Below are 21,583 nucleotides of genomic sequence, written 5' to 3'. Positions count from 1 at the left end.
ACTCTTGATCTCAGGGTTGTGAGTTCAAGCCCCATGTTGGGTGTAGAGATTCTTAAAAGTAAAATCTTATTTTTAAAAAACTTGGCAGGTGGCATATTTATTTGATTTTATTAATGATTTGGAATTTTTAAATCTAGTGTTTTCTTCATCTTTCTATCTTGAGTATCTAGCACAGTGAATGGCATGTAGTTATTGAATAATTTGTCACTAAACAGAATTAAATCATACAGATTGCTGTGATATTTGATTTCTTCTTTTTTTGCATACAACTTAGTGTTTTATGATATAGAATTGATCAGAGTAAAGTAATAGTATACAGTATTTTTCTTACCTGAATTTTCTCTCCATGGGAGTGGAGTACTAGAGTTCCGCCTCCTAAATTTTTGGTCAGAATTACTTAGATTTTTTTTTATTGTGTTTACCTCTAGAAGGGTCCACATAAGTGCAATTTCAAATGATTGTTGCTTTTATCATTGCTGTTGTCAATAAACGTAATCATAAACTACAGTCTCCACATTGAATACTGGCTAAGAGAGCAAAGATTTTCACGAACTACTATTGGTTAAATAAAACTCTTAAATCCGGAATACATACACTGCAGCCAGTAAGTCCAAATAGTTTAACTCTGTTACTCACTATCTGTAAGTCTCACTCAGAGGGTAGAAAGACTACTATTATCCAAAAGTATTACTTATTACATGTTTAGGCTGACTTTTTTTTACAATTTTTTTATTTTTTTATTAACGTATAATGTTTTATTAGCCCTAGGGGTATTTTGAAATCGCCAGGTTTACACACTTCACAGCACTCACCATAGCACATACCCTCCCCAATGTCCACAACCCAACCACCCTCTCCCTACCCCCCTCCCCCCAGCAACCCTCAGTTTGTTTTGTGAGATTAAGAGTCTCTTATGGTTTGTCTCCCTCCTGATCCCATCTTGTTTTATTTATTCCTTTCCTACCCCCCAAACCCCCCACGTTGCCTCTCAACTTCCTCATATCAGGGAGATCGTATGATAATTGTCTTTCTCTGATTGACTTATTTTGCTATGCATAGTACCTTCTAGTTCCATCCACGTCATCGCAAATGGCAAGATTTCATTTCTTTTGCTTAACCTGACATTTTTCAATGGAAGTGAACTTGTTTGTTAAAGTCAGCCGGTTGACAGGCTTTCAGTAAATCTCAGGTACACAAAGCCAATAATGCACTTGGGGTTTATCAACTTATCATTGTGAATATGTGTATTTCCCCATAACAGATATATCTTTGATAATCCAAGTTTTATATAATCTTGGTAGAAGTCTAAATTAGAACATCTCAAATCACAAGTGCAAACATTATAGATTCAATCCAACTTCAGGCCTGCAAATTAAGTGAAAGCTTGCCTCTTTGACCAAGGGGAACCCTGGGAAGACCCACAAGAAAGGTGTTTGGCTCTCTCTTCACTGCCCCTTGGAAAAGCATTTGGTCTTTGCATAGAGTTTATAATGATGTACAGCATCATTATATTTTTTTGTATAGCCATGTTTATCTTTAAATTCTTTATGATTCTGTCCTAGAAGTTGTGCTTGAAGAGTTATTCTCCTGCCCTTTTTTTGTAGTATTTTATGGTCATATTCTCTTTATAATTGATGATTTAATCCATTCAAAAAATATTAGTATATAATGTGAGGCAAGGACACCATTTATTTCCAAGTGACTTAGTCTTTATCCCAGCACTACTTACTGAATAATCTACTTCTATATTGATGTGACATAAATTACCAAATTTTCATTTATATGCTGAGGTCCCTTTCTGTGCTTTCTGTTGTTTTCATTCATTACTTTGCCACATCCATTTTTTTGTTTGATTGTTGGGGTTTTTTTTCAAGTTCCAAAAAGGCTTTATTACACGGGGGGTGTTGGGGTTCAGTCCTTCTTGTGTGTCACTTTCCTCATGGCGGTAAGGACATTACTCAGCTCCTCTCTTGCTCTTGGCATGGATGTGTGCCCCCACTCTTTTCTTGATGAACTTGAGGGCGTGCTTGTCCTTGGAGAACTTGAGCAGCTCCATGGCTCACCGTTCATAGGGAGCGAAGCCTCCCACCTCTCGGATCACGTCCGCATGAACTTGGTGTGCTTGGTGAGGCACCCATGGCGGCGGCTGTGCCCCAGCTTGCTCACGTTCTTAGTCACCTTGTGGCTCTTGTTGAGGCCCACGGCCATGAGGTAACGCAGAGCCATGGCTGGTGCTCCGTAACGGCTCCCGCAGCAGACGGTTGCCTCATAGTTTTAATTCTTAAAATTATAGATAACATCTTTTTAGTTTGGAAGCAAACTTTGTCTCACATTAGTCTGCTTTTAAAATATTTATTGAGGGCGCCTGGGTGGCTTAGTTAAGCAACTGCCTTTAGCTCAGGTCATGATCCCAGGGTCCTGGGATGAAGACCCACATAAGGCTCCCTGCTCAGTGGGAGGCCTGCTTCTCCCTGTCCCTCTGCCTGCCCCTCCCTCTGCATGTGTGCTCTCTGTCAAATAAATAAAATCTTTTAAAATAAATAAATAAAAGACTTTATTTAAAAAATAATAAATAAAATAGAATATTTATTGACTGCTATTAATTTTATTCCAGGTGAATTTTAGAATCATCTCATTAAGTCATAAAATTTTTAAAACTATAGAACTTTGATTGCAAATATAGTAAATTTATTAATTAGTGGGGGAGAAATTTGATTTTTTTTATACATTCCCACACAGAGATATTCTACTTCCCTGTATTTTTTTTCCTTTTCCACTTTCTAAAGTATTGTGAGTTTTCTAGATGTATGTGTCAGTCAGTCCATGAAGAAAACTTACTGATTACCAATTATGCACTAGTTAATAAGGAAGATTTTGGAATTATAGTTGTAAAAATATTTATAAAAATAATAAATCAGGGGCGCCTGGGTGGCTCAGTGGGTTAAAGCCTCTGCCTTCGGCTCACGTCATGAGCCCAGAGTCCTGGGATCAAGCCCCACATCGGGCTCTCTGCTCAGCAGGGAGCCTGCTTCCTCCTCTCTCTCTCTGCCTGCCTCTCTGCCTACTTGTGATCTCTGTCTGTCAAATAAATAAATAAAATCTTTAAAAAAATAATAATAATAAATCAACCTCTCCACTCATGGAACTCATAGTCACGTGGGGAATATAGACATTAAATGAACTCTTACAAATAATTAAATAATTGCCAAGTATGCTCAGTGCATGAAGAGGGGTATTATTTATTTGTAGTATTAATACATGATCCCAGAATAATGGCCTGTTCACTTGAGACTATTCAAATGAGAGTGGCATATTTGGGTCTCCTGCGAGATGGTCCGCTTACAAGGGACTTATAGTGGCTTTCCAGGGATGGCCCTTCCCTTAGAGTAAAGTGAAGCAGCAGTGATAGGTGTTCTAGTGGTGAACATAAATATAAATATCAAGAGTTGGCCCACAGGCATTGGCTTGGCTTCCCTCCAGATCTCTGGCACAGACTACATACAGTCTCTTAAATTTCACTGTATTTTATTCTGTAGCATATTGGTAAAGATTAGGTGGGGGAGGCTAAATTATATTACTTGTCAATTTCTGTGGTATAAATATTCCTTCTATAGCTGATTCCAGGCTGCCAAAGTGAAGTCAACTGACTTGTAAAAACTCCTGATGATTTAATAGTTGATCTCTCCGGTGAGCTCCAGTATACCATGGAACCTGCCTCCCACCCCCCACCTCAAGGTCCTGTCCTCTGGTTTCTGTTTTACTGCACCTCCTCCAAAGTCACGCCCCATCCCTGGTCAGTCTTGTCCATTCCCTCAAGCTCTTTGGAAGGCACACATTTTACTTTCTTATTTTGCATGTTATGCCATAAACTGACTTATGCTCTCCTAAAAGGTTACATTTTGTTGTGAACACCTTAATTTGGAAGTTAAAAGAGAACAAAACTTAATACTATTTCTTTTTCCCTTTTCTTCTTGCTGTAACAATCCATTTTGCCCTGAGGCAATGAAGATGCTGCTAACTGACCAGGGACAGAGTCAGGAAATTCAGACAATCGCAATGATTAATATTTTAAAAGCTTAGCTTACTGCTTAGAATCAATGGCTACCTTTCATAAAACCATTGATAGTATCAAGTCGTTTAACCAGTGCCCATTGATTGGTTAAAACGTGTGGTAAATCTGTGAAGGGAAGTCTCCTCTTATTTTACTCAGGGGAGAGAGGTTCATGAGGGACTATCCTCTGATCAGCCATTTCATTCTCTCACCCAAGGAAATGTTTGGGGAGTTGTAGGCATTCCCTTTGTGTCAGAAAACTGCTGAGTCACTGTGTGTGTCTGTCCTTGGGAAGTGGTCAGTCTGTGAAGGATGTCACTCGGAGGCACAGATTCATCATAAAGCTCAGTATAATGGTAATGAAAGACATATTTGGAAGGCACAACAGAAGACATCTCAGGACACGTCATTCCTTCATTCCCCTTGGTCTCTCTTCTGCTAACTTTGACTTGGAGGTAATAAAAATGAAGTGCAGAGATGCTACAAAGCCCCTGTCTCCAATTTTTTGACCAATGAAAGGTAGACTGGCTTTCCTTACATTTCGAATTCTCTTTGGATCTTGGGTTATTGCATTGGTGATGTAAACAGGTTTTCTGTCAGCTTTTCTGAAGATGTTCCAGTAGCCTGCAGGCTGATTCTGAGTCAATGATGGATGAAAACTTGGAGGCTTTCTTATGCCCATTTAGCTTTCAAGGAACAGATCAAATTGAGCTGTCTGACAGCTAGACTTTTATTTTTTGAACATTAGAGCCTGTTTATAGCAATGCCACAGTCAGAATTTAAAAAGAAAAATTGTATTATTATCTATTAATCTATCACAGCTGCTAACTCGGGAAATGAATGGGTGAGCTCTGGTGTGCTGCCCTGGCCAACGGCTCTGTTCCAAGGAATCCCGAGGGGCCTGGACACATCAGAAGCAAAACTCCTCACTGGGTTTGTCAACACCACTGCCCAACAAACTCAGATAAACTCATGATAAGAGAAGCCAATAACTCAAGAGACAAGGGTTTGGAAAAGAGAAAGGCAGAAATTTATTTCGGGTGCTGACAGCAGATTCAAGTCTTAACAACTGACCTCTCCACCAGTAAGATGGGCACCTAGAGTTTTATAAAGAAAGATTAGGGGCAGGGGGTTACATGCTAGAGAGCAGGTAGAGTGTGCTATCATAGATGAGGGTCAGTAGGTCATGGTCAGGGTCACGGGCAGGGAAGCGGACCTGTGAGGTGAAGTCTTCTAGACATTCCATTGCTATCAGTGCTTTGTGGTCTGGAGTGTGGAATGTTTAAAACGTGTGATAAGAAATAAGCGCAGAGGATTTTAGTTGGAACATGAGTTAAGCTGTCTTATCTATTTCTGGTTTTAACTGTTGGAGCCTACAGTTGAGCAAGCAGGGCTCACTAACAGCATTCCTTATTCTTCATCTCTGGTCCTTCCTAAAGGCAGCTTACCTCTTATGTCTGAAACTCTGAAGACCTTTTCCCTCTTCATCAGAAAAGAGAAAATGAGATGGAATAGGATGACTCAGAATTCAGCCCTACCTCCGACCATGTACTTATTCATCCGGAGAGGCAATAAAGAACATTGTTGGATCTTAGCGAGACTGTCTGGAATAATCAAAGAACCTGTGTCAAAGCAGTCCACCCTGCTGACTGGGCAGGGCCTTGTTTGATGTTTGATGTTAGACTACAGGACAGCGTTGAGATCGTTGCGTGTCCTTATTGGGTAGCATTCAGTAATGGTGCACTGTCCCGAATAGTTCCGCCTAAAATTTTTCCCTTAAAATTACCTTCATACAAGATTTCTGGGCCCTTTTCACACTTGCCCTGGTTGTATCCTTTGTACATATGACTCTGGTGTTCAGCACTCCAAGGCATTAGTAGATACGAACAAAAAAGAACAGATAGGAGACAAATGAGATAAATGTGTAGACGACATATGTGAAAAGTTGCCTTCTTCGATGCATGCTATTGTGCCAGTGCTCCTTCTAAAGGATGGCATCCCCAGTTTGATAGAACATAGTGAAGAACACTGTGTATTCATGACCCCAATAATCTGGCTATTAAATAGTTTGCATACTGACCGGGCTAAATACATTGATCTGCTCATCTTTACTTGCTACCAACAGTATGATTAATAGTTATTATAATAATTATTATTATACCACCCAAATATAACACCTAAATATACTAATAATATATAATAATATATAAATAAAAAATAATTATTATTATACCACCTAAATAAATATACCACCTAAATATATTATACCACCTAAATATACCACATACCATATGAAAAAATTTCCTGAGCACCTTTCATGTGATACATAACTCGATGAGGTAGATAATAATAGGAATATACCCTTTACCAAATGAGGATATAATTTACTGAAGGCCGCATATCTCTTGAGTCAGGAATCCAGGAATGGCTGTAATATGTTGCCAAACTCTTCCAGAGTATTTATCCTTATTTTGATTTATTTGTTTATTTATTTATTTGAGAGAGAGCACAAGCAGGGGTAAGGAACAGAGGGAGAGGGAGAAGCAGACTCCCCTGCCGAGCAGGAAGCCCAATGTGGGGCTCCATCCCAGGACCCTGAGATCTTGACCTGAGCTGAAGGCAGATGCTTAACCAACTGAGCCACCCAGGTGCCCCTTTCCTCATATTTCTTTCAATCAGTTAATTTTGGACTTTAAATGCTTTTAAAAGCCATGATGTTTGCCTACCTTACTATGAGTCTGTGGACTTTTTATTGGATTTAACATGTATTTAACGTGCTAAGATATTGGTAAATCCAAATATCTAATTCCATCTGATACAAACACGAAATTACCTTACAAGCTATTTGATATAAACATGCATGTACCTCACCTTACCAAAAAGTTGCACTGAGATGACAGAAAACATGAAAATGGGGAGGGGGGTGGCAGTCCATAGTGTGTTGAAGGCAGGGAGGGTGTTGAGGAAACCACAACAGGAAGGGATTTGAGGATGATACGAAGCATATGAATCCAGATGACAATGAATCTGAATTAAGGAGCTCACATCCCAGGTGCAAGCAGAATATAGGATTCTAAAAAGAAAATTAGAAGCAGAAGTGAGCCCATGGGCTATAGCCTGCAAATTAATCAAAGTTCTATGGAACCACTGATCTTAACTTGCACAGTAGCTGTTTCCAGTCCGCCTCCAGAATAAAGCTGTGACCACAGCTTTTCAGTTTGGGAGGTTACTAGGGAAAGCACAGCAGAGAAGAGTAAAGTTGTTAGGCAGATTTCAGTCCATGCGTTCTCCACCGATAACATTTTCTACTGATTTAGTCACCTCCCCGCCTCCCTGGTGCTGAGGGGGACACCCTTCCAAATGGAGATTTCCCTTCTACCTGTAAATGTCTCCTGCAAAAGTGTGACCTGTATTCGGTTTTCAGAGTCTCTCATGTGTCCACGGTTTCTTAAAAAAATAACCACCTTAAAATAATCAGGATGCCAAAGAGACATATCTTGGGGTGGCAAAATTTGCTTCCCTGCCCCTTTGAAATCCTCAGAACATACTAAGGCAGTATGCTCTTATCAATAAATGACAATGAGAGCCCTGCAGTTAACTGTATTATCAGTATAGACAGAAGGACATTTAATGAAAATTTTGGTTTTATTGCATGTGTTACCCCCTTGGTTTTCATCATCTATTTTAATTGGAACATTAGCTATACTTTGTAGTTTATTGAAATGTTTGCTTATTGGAATATTGTATATTAAAATATATTTGGGGCACCTGGGTGGCTCAGTTAAGCGTCTGCCTTTGGTTCAGGTCATGATCCCAGGGTCCTGGGATAGAGCCCCGCATCAGGCTCTCTGCTCGGCGGGGAGCCTGCTTCCTCCTCTCTCTCTGCCTGCCTCTCTGCCTACTTGTGATCTCTGTCAAATAAATAAATTAAAAAGTCTTAAAAATATATATATTTAAAAGGGATTCTTATCTAGTTAAAAATCTGTGATTAATATCTTTTAATATTGGGAGATTTATGAATTGCCCTTGAGGTGCTGAAAAACAAAAGTTAACTGAGTAAATTTGAAAATCTAATTGGCTTTATTAAATGATTCATGAACCAGGCAGCATCCCATCTAGCAAGCGGAGGGGAGCTCAGAGGAACTGCACAACATTTTATAGAATAAGGGTGAGGGCAAGAAAGTTACTAACAGAAGAAAAGGTTTTTCCAGACAAGGTAACTTTCCCTGAGAGGGAAGAGTAGGCAGTCTTATCAGGCAGATCACTTCATCTTCCTTTCGGGGAGAGGGTGATGGAGAGGGCCATGCGGCAGACACTTTGCGTCTGATAGGAAAATTCCTGACTGGTCCAGGTTGAGACCAAGACTACATTTCTGGGTGAAGTTGAAAATGCAGTAAGATTAGCTATTAATCACCAGTTTGGGAATTCAGCCTAAGTGGCACCATTTTGGGCCTGTGGTTTTGTAACTGGGGCATAGGGGAGTAAGAGCCCCTGGCTCCAGGGGTCCCAAACAGACCGTGTTCAGACACTCACGGCTGATAAAATCCGGAGGCGGAGAAATGAGTGGTGGTGAAACCAGAAAGGAATTGATTTCAGTGAGGCCAGCACCGGGAAGACAGTGGACTAACATCTCAAAGACTGTCTCCAAAAAGCCAATAATACTTCCAGGTTTACACAGGAAACTATGGGGCAAATGTGGGTGGGCATGTGCAGGTTGTCTTGGAGTCAGTTACGGGCAGGGTCTTGCTGGCTCTGGGCAGACACTATGGCTTGAGGCAGTAGCGTCTGTCTCCTGCCTGCTCCAAGCCCCAAGCTGGAAAGAAGAACCCAAGCAGAAGAGTTTGAGGTCAAAACAGAGACAGCCCAAGTCCTCTTTCAGTTTTCTTTTTAACAACGTCGTATGTTTTAAACTATTACTCGTTTATAAACAACTGAAAACAATTTATTTTTTTATTCTTTTTTTTTTTTTTTTTTGTATTTAGGATTTGGAAATATCTCACCACGCACAGAAGGGGGAAAAATATTCTGTATCATCTATGCCTTACTGGGAATTCCCCTTTTTGGTTTTTTGTTGGCTGGAGTTGGTGATCAACTAGGGACCATATTTGGAAAAGGAATTGCAAAAGTGGAAGATACATTTATTGTAAGTATAACAGCCTTTTAACTACATATGTTTAAATTTTTTTTTATTTTTCTAACACCTCAGGTAGGGGTAGACAAGTTATTGGGTTTTCCATAACCTTTTATATGTGCCTCTATTAGCATGTAACTCACTTCATATTTTTGTAATCAATTTGAATGAGTAAATTAGTGCATGGGAAAAAACCAAAAATATGCAGAAATAAAGTAGAAATCTGACAATCCTAGCTTCCAATTCCAGATGTCTTGACTTGCTTATTCTCTTAAGCTAGTTATTTTACCCTGAAATCTCCATTTTGTCATTTATACAATGTGAATAATGGTACTGGCAATGCAGAGGCACTTTGAGAGTTAGAGATAATAAATAAAAGCTTGGGGCACCTGGGTGGCTCCGTCAGTTAAGTGTCTGACTCTTGGTTTTGGCTCAGGTCATGATCTCAGGGTCCTGGGATCAAGCCTCACATCAGGCTCCCTGCTCAGCGGGGAGCCTGCTTCCTCCTCTCTCTCTGCCTGCCTCTCTGCCTACTTGTGATCTCTGTCTGTCAAATAAATAAATAAATAAATAAATCTTTAAAAAAAAAAAAAAAGATTCTCTCCCTCCCATTCTACCTCCCCACCTCCCCACTCCGCCCCACCCCACTGCTGCTTATTTGCATGCATTTTTTCTTTCTGTCTCTCAAATAAGTAAAAACTTAAAATGCATACATACCTACATACATACGTACTTAACATAGCTAGTAAATAACTGACAGTGTTTTCTAATTTAAAATTTGCTTTGGTACCTTTGTTCATTGCTGGTGGTGTTCTAAATTTATATAGCCCTTTTGTGAAGGACATTTTATTTTGCAAACACCATAAAAGTGATCCTATACCTTAATTCAGTGATGTCACTGATAGAAACTTATCCAAGGGATATAATTTAGTAGAACCAAAAGTAATATACACATCTTAAGATGTTCATGGCTATATTATATTCAACAGAAAAGGATAAGTAAAATGAAAGTGCTTTTATTAGAAGGGTAAATGAAAAGTAATAATACCACAATGATTACAAGTTTTTATTCCTGAAGAAAATGACCAAGAAAATAGTTGCATGGGGGAGGGCGGGTTGTAAAGAATATGTTACTACCATCACCTGTATTACAAATACATTTTATTTACTCTTCAATAATTTCTTCATCTCTTCACAAACATTTTAACAAAGTATTTTACATGTAATTCTCCTGATAAAATGAGACTATTGAGTATTGGTTTTTCAATTTATAGTTCCAGTTTTTAGCATTAGTTATGTTTCCAGTTCCAAATTCACTCTTAGATATTTCTATAGTTGGAACGGAGTAGGTTGATTATTGTAAAATAGGAGTTTCATCCCGTTCTGGGTAATGTGCTTTTCTTATATTGATATTAAAAGTATCTTGTATTTTTATTAATTAAGAGGGAAGATTAGTCACATCAACTTGGTAATGAACTGTTCATTCATTCAACAAATTTATTTTGCTTAATTTTTTTTTTATATTTGAGTGTAATTGGTATACAATGTGACATTAGTTTCAGGTATACGACTTAACGATTTGACAGCTTATGCATTATGCTATGCTCAACACAAGTGTGGTTACCATTGGCCCATTGCATTGCTATTAGAGTATCATTGACTGTTTTTCTTACCTTGTACCTTTCATTCCCTTGACTTACTCATTCCATAACTGGAAGCCTGTAGCTCCCTCTCCCCTTCACCCATCTTGGCCAATTCCCCCCTCTCCCTCCCCTCGGGCAACCGTCAGTTTGCTCTCTGTATTTATATTTCTGATTCTGCTTTTTGTTTATGCATTTGGTTTTTTTTTTTTTTCCCAACAAATTTTTGGGTCCCACTGGATGCCAGGTGATGTTTTTCATGCTACATCTACATCGGTGCATGAAACACGTCCTGTATCCTGGCGGTGAATACATTCCAGTGGTCCTGATTCCACGCTTCGTACTAGACGCTGTCATGAGAACTTGACCAACATGGGTTCACTTAAATGTCACATATGTGATAAGGACGGTAGACTAGAGAAAGGTTTTTTGTTTTTTTTTTTCACTTTCCATTCTGTGGTTTCATAGATCTTTATCTCTAGGAAATTTTCAAGTTCTAAAACTCAGTGGGTTTTATATGGTGGGCATGTGACCTGTAATTTTCATAGCAGATAGAACAGAACCAGTTAACAGATGGAGAATATACAGTGATTAGCCTCAAATGAAGATCTGAAGATAAACCGCCATGTGTACAAACATAGTATGGGATACGGGAGAGATTCTCGAGCAGAGAAGAAGGTTGAAAAGACAGCTGTAGTGGAAAGGTGTTTAAGATTCAGCCTTGCCTACCTGTCAGGTTTCATTTATTTAGTTGTACAGTTTAAGGCCATAGAACAGAAAGACAATTCATCTGGTTCACGGCCAGAATCGGCTATGGACTTTAAGTCTGTTAGTATTTCAGTGTAATCGGTAGAACAATGATAGGAAAACACAGGCGTGAGGAGGAAATTTTTCATAAAATTAATCATTTTATCAATTATCAATACAAACTAATTTGTCCATGGGTCAGTTTTATCTATTTTCATATATTTCTAGAATCCGTTTGGTCTGCAGTCAGTAGTATGCCTACAGAATAGAAATATTTCAAAAGTAAACCAGGTAAACAAAGAATGATGTACACTGAAGCTGTAGTCTCAGAGCAAATGTAATTTATTTCGAAAGCATTTTGTCTGTTGTAAAGCCATGTGCACCGTCATTGGTATTGATTGTTTTGAGTTCTTCGTGTTATGCGCAATTTTTATAAGACAACTGAACATTCATTATAAAAGGGAAAAAAAATAACAACCTCACTTGCGAATTTGCTGAGAACGGGGTATTAGGTACGCCCATGATCAATACATCTCAATCAGTGTCTCTTTCTTGCTCTCTCCACTCTCATCCTTAGAAGTGGAATGTTAGTCAGACCAAGATTCGCATCATCTCAACGATCATCTTTATACTGTTCGGCTGTGTACTCTTTGTTGCCCTGCCCGCGATCATATTCAAGCACATAGAAGGCTGGAGTGCCCTGGACGCCATTTACTTTGTGGTCATCACTCTAACCACCATTGGATTTGGCGACTACGTAGCAGGTAAGTGTTTTTTCCTGGCACCGACCCTGCTCTCCTAACCCGTGCCCTTTAGTTAGACCTTTCCCTCAGGTTGGCAGCACATCCCAGTGTCTGTCTTAGTTTCCCAAGCCTGCTGTCATGAGCCAAGTGCCCCAAAACTGGGTGGCTTTAAACAAAAGAAATTCATTGCCTCACCGAATTTCAAAATCAAGAGGACTACTGAAACAAAATCAAGAGGACTACTGAAACTCTTGAAACTCTGAGACTCTAAGTGGAACCCCTCCTGGCCTCTTCCAGCTCGTGGAGGACGTCATCCGTCCTTGCCTGTCCTGCTCCATTACTCCCATCTCTGCTTACGACATCACACGACATTCCTTCTTTCTGTGTCTCTGTCACTGTGTCCAGATTTCTCTTTTCTTACACGGACACCAGTCATACTGGATGAAAATGCCCCCACTCTATTCCAGTATGAGTTCAGATGAACTGACTACATATTCAGATGTTCTGAGGTACTGGGGATTAGGACTTGAGCATACCATTTTGGAAGACCATTTCGTCTATAAGAGGAACAGAGAGACGAAAGCAAAGTCATTCTGGGACACTGGAGGTAGGCAGAAGGGTGCAGTTGGAACATTTATTTTCATTCTAGAAAAGAAATTTGAGTTGCTGTTGCTCAGAATCTTATATTCGCACCCTAATTTCAGAAACCAGACAATCTGCCTCTAATTTTTATTTTTTATGTGTTTGTTTTTCTTTTACTGTTAGACAAATTCGAGTTTATCTTTGCTCTTTTTACTTAAGCCTTTTCATGTCTCAGTTTTACATCTGCAAACTTCAGAAAATATTCTAAGCTACTTAAAACCTTCTTTTCTCTAAGATATTTATCTCATTTAATTTTCAGTTCTCAGGACAGTATTTTTTACATTTATCAGTATCCACACTTTTTTTTTTAAAGATTTTATTTATTTATTTGACAGAGAGAGAGAGATCACAAGTAGGCAGAGAGGCAGGCAGAGAAAGGGAGGGAAGCAGGCTCCCTGCTGAGCAGAGAGCCCGATGTGGGGCTCAATCCCAGGACCCTGAGATCATGACCTGAGCTGAAGGCAGAGGCTTTAACCCACTGAGCCATCCAGGTGCCCCAGTATCCACACTTTTTATTCATGTTTTTTTTTATATTTCCTTTTCTACATGTTATTACAATTGCAGTTCGCTTTATTGTTGTATCTCTTGGGTCTTAGCTTCTGTGACTTTAACTCCCTCTTTACCATTTATATTATCCAGTGATTATATTGTTCTAATTCCAATTTTAAATAAATTATAATAACGGCGGTAAAAGTAAGCACAATGGCGTTCTATCCTGGATCATTTTGAAGAGCTCCTGAAAATCTAAACCATTCTTTTTTAGAAAATCCAATTTCAAGTATTAGAAAACTTGTTAATCATATAGTAGGAATGTGCCCTTAAACTTCGCAGGATAAACTCACCAGCCTAATTTAGCTTTACGAGAGTTTTATACTTTCTGGCTGTTCACTGTTCTTTCTCGTCCCAAAGTTCTTAAATGTTTTCAGAGAAAAAATATTTTGCGCAGTTCTATAAAATCTCAGAGAAGGCTGATAGTTCATCTGTTTCTACTGATTTTTTAATTATGGTTTAATCTGGCGAAGCCTAGACTGCCCTTGAGGATGCACATGCTTGCATGAAGGAAGCATATTTGTAGTTCCTTACAGGAAGACAGACTTCTGCCCTAAAACACCCATTTTTCTACCTCTGAAGGTGTAGGGTTAGCTTACGTTGAAGTGGAAACCGCATTCATGTGGGAGAAAGACACAGTGAGATGATAACAAGATTCAGACTTGTGATATGTTAACCTTGGCCTCTTGTACCACTTCATAAGTATCATTAACAAGGTCCTAGAGCAGCTGTGGAATATATAGGTATTTGGTGAGGAGTCTAGGGCCAACAGCCTTGCACTGCCTACGTTATTTTAATTTTCAGTAGTAATGCAACATTTTATTTGTTTTTCGGCTTTATTAGACATAATTGAAAATAAAATTTAAGGGATGGCTGGGTGGCTCAGTGGGTTAAAGCCTCTGCCTTTGGCTCAGTTCAGGACCCTGGGATTGAGCCCCACACAGCGCTCTCTGCTCAGGAGGGAGCCTGCTTCCCCCTTTATCTCTCTGCCTGCCTCTCTGCCTACTTGTGATTTCTGTCTGCCAAATAAATAAATCTTTAAAAAAAAAGAAAAGAAAATTTAAGATATTGAAAGTGTACACATGGTGATTTGATAGAAGTATACTTTAGGAAAGGATTCCCACTCTCTGTTAATTAACATGTTATTAACATATCCATCCTTTCACATAGGTCTCTTTTGAGGGAGTGGGGAGGGATAAGAACATTGAAGTTCTACTCCTAACAGATTTCAGTAATACAATACAGTGCACGTGCTATTTGAAGAAACTGACAGACTCCATCAGTCTAGTATGTGTCCTGGTCTGGTAAAAACAAAAACAAAAAAACCCTCAAAGATTATAAAAAAAAAAAAAAAAAAAAAAGTGGGTGGAATCCTAAAATAATGTTGTATTTGTGACCACAGTAGAAAGTGGCTTAGAAAAAAGGAACAAATATTTTTACTTTATGGTTTTGTAGAAGATTTGAAAAATAATACCTTTTTTAAAAAAAGATTTTTTTTATTTATTTAGAGAGGGGGGAGAGAGGGAGCATGTACAACCTGGGGGGAGGGGCAGAGAGAGACACCCCGCTGAGCAGGGAGTTCCAGGAGGGGCTTGATCTCACCACCCCTCATGACCCTCTCAGATCATGAGCTGAGTCAAAATCAAGGGCTGGAGGCTCAACCCACTCAGCCACCCAGGCACCCCACCCATTCTTTTTTTTAAACTTACCTCAAGACATCAGCACTTTGAAACTGGCTCGATCCTATGGGTCTTCATAGCCACTCTAATAGAAGAGCAATTCACTAAGAACGTCTTGTGTGTATGAGTGGAGACCCCAAATCCGGAGTCGTGACAGAGCACTATAGGGGAACATGGTCACAAAATGATATTTGTGTGACATTGTCATCTAATAAACATTTTTATTATTACTAAGATTTTATTCTGCCACGCCCCTTGCTAAGCCCATTACTGGGATTTTATTTTTATTTTGCAGAGGAAGCAATGGAAAGCACTAGAAATATGCCTTGCTAAAAATTAGCAAAGCAAGGACTAAAGTGGCAAGTGCTGAGAAAGCTAACGTAGAGCAGAGCCCTTACCTACCAAGTAGGTCCCTGTGCCCTGGGAGCAGTTTTGGAAGGAGATGTGGCAAAGGCTGGTAGGAAATGTGTTCTCTTAGCAAGATTCTTTGGAAAAAACAAAAATCTCGAGTTCTTTTTTTAAGGAGCTGGGAAAAGAATTGCCTTGCTTAATTCAATAGAGTACACGCAGTGTTTGCTTCTGGCTAGCTGGTGGCTAAGCAGCCAAAGTCAGCTACTGAGCAAAAGGCAAGCATCCCATCTGGGAAACAGCAGTTGTTTCCTTTGTAGAACCTTCCCCTTTGAGATTCCACATCACTACGGATAGTACTGTCACTTAACCTCGGTATCTTCGCCAAGGAAAAGCAGGAGGCAGGCAGTGCTCTAACTTGAATCTTCTCGCCTTTCTATTGGGCTGTGAATACTACAAGAACACAAAGATACGCATCCAGCAAGGCTCCCTCACCGCCCCATGCCCTTCTCACACCTGACAGCCCTGCTCTGAATACGGTGAAGGTTCAATCACATTGTTGTATGGAACTCCTTGGAAGAGCAATTAAAGAACATACTCTTCAGACTGATGTTATTAAAGGAGAATAAGTAAATCCCGCAAAGTGATGTATAAAATGTTTAGGATGCAGGTTGTCATCTTGGTGTGATTATTACAAAAAGCTCGAGAGCAACGAGTAAAGACGTGGTGTTTTAGACCAGAACTCTGAAACAGAGAGCTCATCTCTAGGGTATAAACAAGAAAGTCCATGCCAGGTATATTTTCTGCCATGGGAGGCAAACAGGACAACTCCTATTTCTGTGTATTTTTAAGCCTCATTCCTTACTTTTTCTTCTTTCTATGTCGTAGTGTTCATGATATGATATATAAGAGCATCATAGATTTTTTTTTTTTTGAGAGAGAGAGAGCAGGAGTGGGGAGAAAGGGCAGAGGGAGATGGAGAGAGAGAATCTTAAGTAGGCTCCACACTCTGCAAAGTGCCTAATGTGGGGCTCGATCTCACGACCCTGAGATCGTGACCTGAGTTGCAACCAAGAATCAGACACTTAAGTGTCTGAGCCACCCACGCACCCCAAGCATAACAGACTTCTAATTTATAAACAAACACATATTTAAATGTGTGTGTGCAGAACTTTTTCACTGTTGGTAATATTGAAACAAAAGCATTTACAGACCACTAGTAAAGACAGGATAGACAGGGTTCAGGTTTCATTGTATATGTGACTGAAAACAGGAATTCCGCATTTAGTAGTTTTTTTTCTGCAGCAAAAGACCTGGAAAATTTAATTTTATATTCATATTTATGCAAGGAAGGTGTTTTAGTGGCTGGTTGATTACCTTAGTGGTTGGTGTGCGCTCCTTCCAAATGGGCTTTTTTTGTTCTCTCACTAGCTCTCCATGTTCTAGAACTAAAAGAACCCAGGAGGCCACAGGGAACTCCCACGCTTACTTTACTCATGAATAAACAGATCCCTATTTCTAAGACTAGTGCTTGCACATAGTAACCCATCCTAAAAGGTGAAGAGAGACAAACTCAATTATTCAGCAAAGTGTCATTTACTTGATTTTAGCAGTGCCTGTAATTTATAGTCAAATTACAGAGGGAAGTTAAAGTAACTTTAATGGCAAAAATTATGTTTGAGAATTAACTGTTAATTTCCTATGGTCTCTTTCTTAACTTTTGCCATTTCATTTTTCATGTAATGAAAGGTCTGGTGATAAATTGTTAAATCATGCTTACCTTGTAGACTGAGAGCTAAATCAGTTTTTCATTAAAACCTAAGCAGTAATATTAATTATGTGGAAATGTGTGACAGATTGAATTCTATTTATACAGGCTTGCCTCTTTGACTAGTCTTCCAGGTCCATGGTTTTTGTTTTGTTTTGTTTTTTTTAAATGGTGATTCTTCAAATTTGGAGAGAAGTCAATTAATTACCAAACATAATGCAATTTAAAATTCTTTTCCAAAGCCAGTATCTCTTTGTATATGCTCTTGGGGTAAGAGTGGGTCATGCAAGCTGAGAAAAACATGGCTACATCTTGTTTAGAACCTGCCTAAAGAAGTCCTCAAAAAACATCCCTTTTCGTAAACCAGGTTTGTTCATAAGACATAATTTGAATGAGTGAAAGCCAGATGAAAATTTATATTTCACAAAGCAGTGTCCTCATATTACCTATTCTTCTAATAAAAAACACAAAAATTTTAGCCAAAAATTTAGATGTTCTGAGAAATCCTCATGGTTAATCTGATGAAAACACATTTTCCATCACAGCATAAATTTAATTAGCCATTCAAATATATCTTCTTGGAATTTGGATCAGTGAAATTTAGTATTTTTCGTTGAATAATGAAATTTTCCATATCTCACAGGTAGTTATTGAAGGTGTAGGGGCCAAGGGCACACTGCCCCCAAGATGGGCCACTTTGGCACAAAGATTCTTTCGAGTTAAAAGTAATCAAAATGCAATAGAGGCAGGAAAAGCTCTCTGCCTCCCCCATGGCTGCCTGAATACATTTCTCTGGAAATGACAGTCTGTACCAGGAAAAGTGCTGTTAAGAGAGACTCCCCTTTACCTAAGAAACTTACCTGCATAATAGGGCAACCTTTGTTTTTCCAAGTATCTCCTCTCACCCTCCAGGTAATGGCCTTCTTCCGCTTTGTGTTCTCATACCCCTACCCCCTCCTTGCTCATAAAAGCTTCATTGTCTTTGGAATTTCCTATCTCTATGGATTCCCTGCCCGTATACCTATTCAATCTGATTTTCCCCCTGTTGAATCTGTCTCATGTCAATTTGGTTCTACGCCTAGCTAGAAGGACCATAGGGCAGGGGAAGGTCTTCCTCCCTGACCAAAGGTTGTTGAGTTAATAGGCTTTAGGCTTAGTATCTTATGCTCCTCTATACAGAAAATACAATTTAGGATTTTCCAAGGTAAAATTCTTCTGGCACTTTTACCTTTACTAAATTTTCAACAAATTTTCACAGTTGTATAATCATTTGTCGTCACATTATTTTTTTTTAACTTGGGAAGAACATATTTATCTATCTCATTAAGAATGAAGTTTTCTTGGAATTATGTTTTCAAAGTCATTATCGGAAAGGAAGATTTTAGTAAGCAGACTATTGCTTTTCCCTACAACTGAAAGCATGACTCATTCGGTGGAGTGCTCCGAGCTTGCTTAATGGAGGGGAATTTTATCATGAAAACATATAAATCTCTGTTGGAAAATCATGGCAGGTGTTTTGGTTCAAACCAGTTCTAGCAGAGACCCTCTAGAAAGCAGTTCCTGGTGTTGCCTGAAGGTTTTGCAACTGTGTCAGCGGCCAGTTCTTAAACTTGCTGTTATTGAGCTGATCAATAACGGTAAAAATTTGCCAGAAATTCAACAGATAAAAAGGAAAGTAGCTGATGAAGAGTGAGGGCTACGGGGGAACAGTCACCCCACCACCCAATGTCTCAGAAAAATCACTTTTATCAGAAAGGGAGGGTTTATGTGACTCCCAGGGAGGTGTATTATATTCATCATTCTCCTGTTTATTCAGATATTTAGCGAGCATATATTGCCTATTAGATACTGTGCTTAGCACTTAGTGATAATGACTGCTCTAGTTCCTTTTCCTTGGGGACAGAATGTTTGAAATCTGGGAGCAAAAATTAAATTCAGTAGGGAATTTTTCTTCTCTTCCTGGTAGTCATTCTGTTTTATAATACAGGAAACTACTGCAGAGAGCCTGGCCGCCCCCTGATCGAGACAGTGACTCTCAGAGAACTCACAACAGAATGGAGAGTGTCTGCATGATTAATTAAATGGGATTTGATCCAAATGGTCCAGAAGTCCTAGGGCCTGGGGACAAACCGAGAAGTTATTTAACTTTTCAGATTCAGAATGAATCTATAGAAGCATTGTGGAAACGTGTAGGAAAAAAATGAGAAGGAAAACATTCAGTGATTGATAGTTATGGCTTAGTGAGACAGGCAGTAAATTGTACTAAGTATAATGAAAAAGGCTCCAAATTGCTCTATATTGAGACTTTTAAAGGTAATTTCTAGGTATAACAATTATGCACATCTTAAATACTATAGGTTTCCATCCTTGTAAAGGATGAGTGAGTGATAATATTTTGATCTTTCTTTGTGATCATGAAACTCCAGCTCTTCTAATAGCTGTTTTCCTAAATTTAGACAAAGTACCTAGCAGGAAATGGACAAGATGTTGAATGCTGAAATTAAAAATCCCAAAAATAGACATTCAAATACTAGAGAGATTTAGTTACCATTTTTTTGCCTTTTTTTTTTCTGACAATAGCATATGAGAAGTTTGGTTTAGTAGGTGAGCTACAGTTTAATACTGAAGCCATACCTTCCATCTGGAAGAAAGAAAGCAGAATTTACATTATTGAAAGAGCCTCTTGGGTCTTGAAACCCTGAAAAAACTCTTTGTTCAGTTAAATTGCTTTACTATAAAAAAGATAAACATGCTAAAGCAGAAAATAAGCCCCCCCTTTATATTCCTTTATATTAAGGCAGAATAGTTTTATTTAATAAAAGTAAAGCTAAACAAAAAAATTAAAATCAATATTTGATATCTAAACTAAAATACTTAAAGACCAGTATAAAGAAATGATGCCCATTTTCTTTAGAACAAAGTTCTATGTCTGTATCTATATTCTATAATACAAATATCATTTTATACCAGAGGACGGGGGCTTGGCATTGATGAATTTAGTTCAGAATAGCCAGATGATTCTTTAAATCTAGAATATATCTCCTTTTTTTTTTCTTTATAACTATTCTGTGGTTCAGAAGCATCTCAGGGAAAGAAAATTAAAAGTAGGAGAGGGCATCGCATACTCAAGTTTTTCGGTGCAGAATAGGGCCAACCTCTAGGAGCTGTTGCAATGAGGACAGAAGCAAGATAAGAAGGCTCCTGATAAAACAGTGATGCGGGAGAGCAAGGTCTTGTCTCAAGAACCATTCTTCTTGTCGAAGAAGGAATCTCGCAGATGTTGGAGCGTGAGTAAAGTGATAGAAGTTTATTAAGGATACAAGAAAAGACTCTCAGGAGTCAGAGGGGTTATAGGAACTCTGACACCTAGGGCAGAATGGTCTGATTGGTTTCCTTATCTCTGGTTTCTTTTCGTCTCCTCCATTTTGAATTTTGTGAGCCTGATCCCATTGGCCCCTACCTATCTCCCTACCTAGCCCCGCTGTCCCTTACTTATTCCTCCCCCTGGAACAGTAACCCTAGGGATGGCATGATGACCGCTCTGGCTGCTTCCTGCTGAAATGGGGCGGCAGCCCGTGTGGCAGTTAGAATCTACCCAGGGGTCGGTCTAGGGGCCCATGGTATGGCTCCAGTGGGTCATGATGGACAGCAAAGGGGACATGCATCAGCACATGCAAAACGATAAACATAAAACAAGCTATTATGCCCCCAATTATGAATACATCCCTTACTAATTTTGTCAAATAGATCAGTGGATATTTTGATCTTATTTAATTGATCACAAATGTCCCCTATTAATTGGGACGCCTTGTGGGAGTTATCTGTAATGGGAAAACCACATGTGAGGAAATGTCTCACACACCAAATGGTGTAGCAATAGTAGACAGACAGTAGTGGCACAATCTCAGGATGCCCTCTCCGACGTCACCTGAGTTTTGGCTGAGTTCGTCTAGTGCCCGGGAAGTATCATTTAGAGTCTGGCCGAGCAAGCATACTGTTTTGCTTATTTTATGTTGTAGTCCTATCCTAAGTCCTGGAAATCCCACAGTGAGCTTCGAGGCTGTTTTTACCAGGAGGGCTCTTCGATGCTTGGCTAAAGTGTTTGTAATTGTACCTCAGCAGAGGTGGCTTCCAGGATAACCATAACTAAGGAATAAAACTGTCAAGAAATTCTCTTTGAGGTCTAGCTTGAGCAGTCCTCTAATTACAAGGAATCACTGGCAAGGGGAAGAAAACTTGGGCATCCCCAAGTGCATTATCCAGTCGAATCAGAAAGAAAGTGGGG

General features: G+C 39.2%; 1 protein-coding gene and 1 pseudogene across 4 annotated transcripts in view; one reads left to right on the top strand and one right to left on the bottom strand.

Moving 5' to 3' along the window:
- Positions 1 to 21,583, top strand: part of KCNK2 (potassium two pore domain channel subfamily K member 2) — a gene marked incomplete at its 5' end in the record, with an annotated part of 214,684 nt that overhangs the window by 134,298 nt on the left and 58,803 nt on the right. For 2 of the 3 annotated variants that reach the window (XM_080823996.1, XM_080823995.1), the window contains 2 exons: positions 9,034 to 9,194; positions 12,147 to 12,333. The exons of the other annotated variant lie outside the window; for it this stretch is intronic. In XM_080823996.1, the coding sequence (XP_080680122.1) occupies positions 9,034 to 9,194; positions 12,147 to 12,333 (348 nt within the window). The remainder of the gene's footprint in view (positions 1 to 9,033; positions 9,195 to 12,146; positions 12,334 to 21,583) is intronic. 3 annotated transcript variants of the gene reach the window in all.
- On the bottom strand, positions 1,912 to 2,226 carry LOC308355873 (large ribosomal subunit protein eL36-like; annotated as a pseudogene). Its single transcript has one exon. The product of its transcript is annotated as a large ribosomal subunit protein eL36-like (transcript).

This window comes from Martes martes (assembly GCF_963455335.1).
Source record: "Martes martes genome assembly, chromosome: 15".
NCBI lineage: Eukaryota > Metazoa > Chordata > Mammalia > Carnivora > Mustelidae > Martes > Martes martes.
Note: the sequence above shows the minus strand (reverse complement) of the source record. Positions and strands in the feature narration are given on the sequence as shown.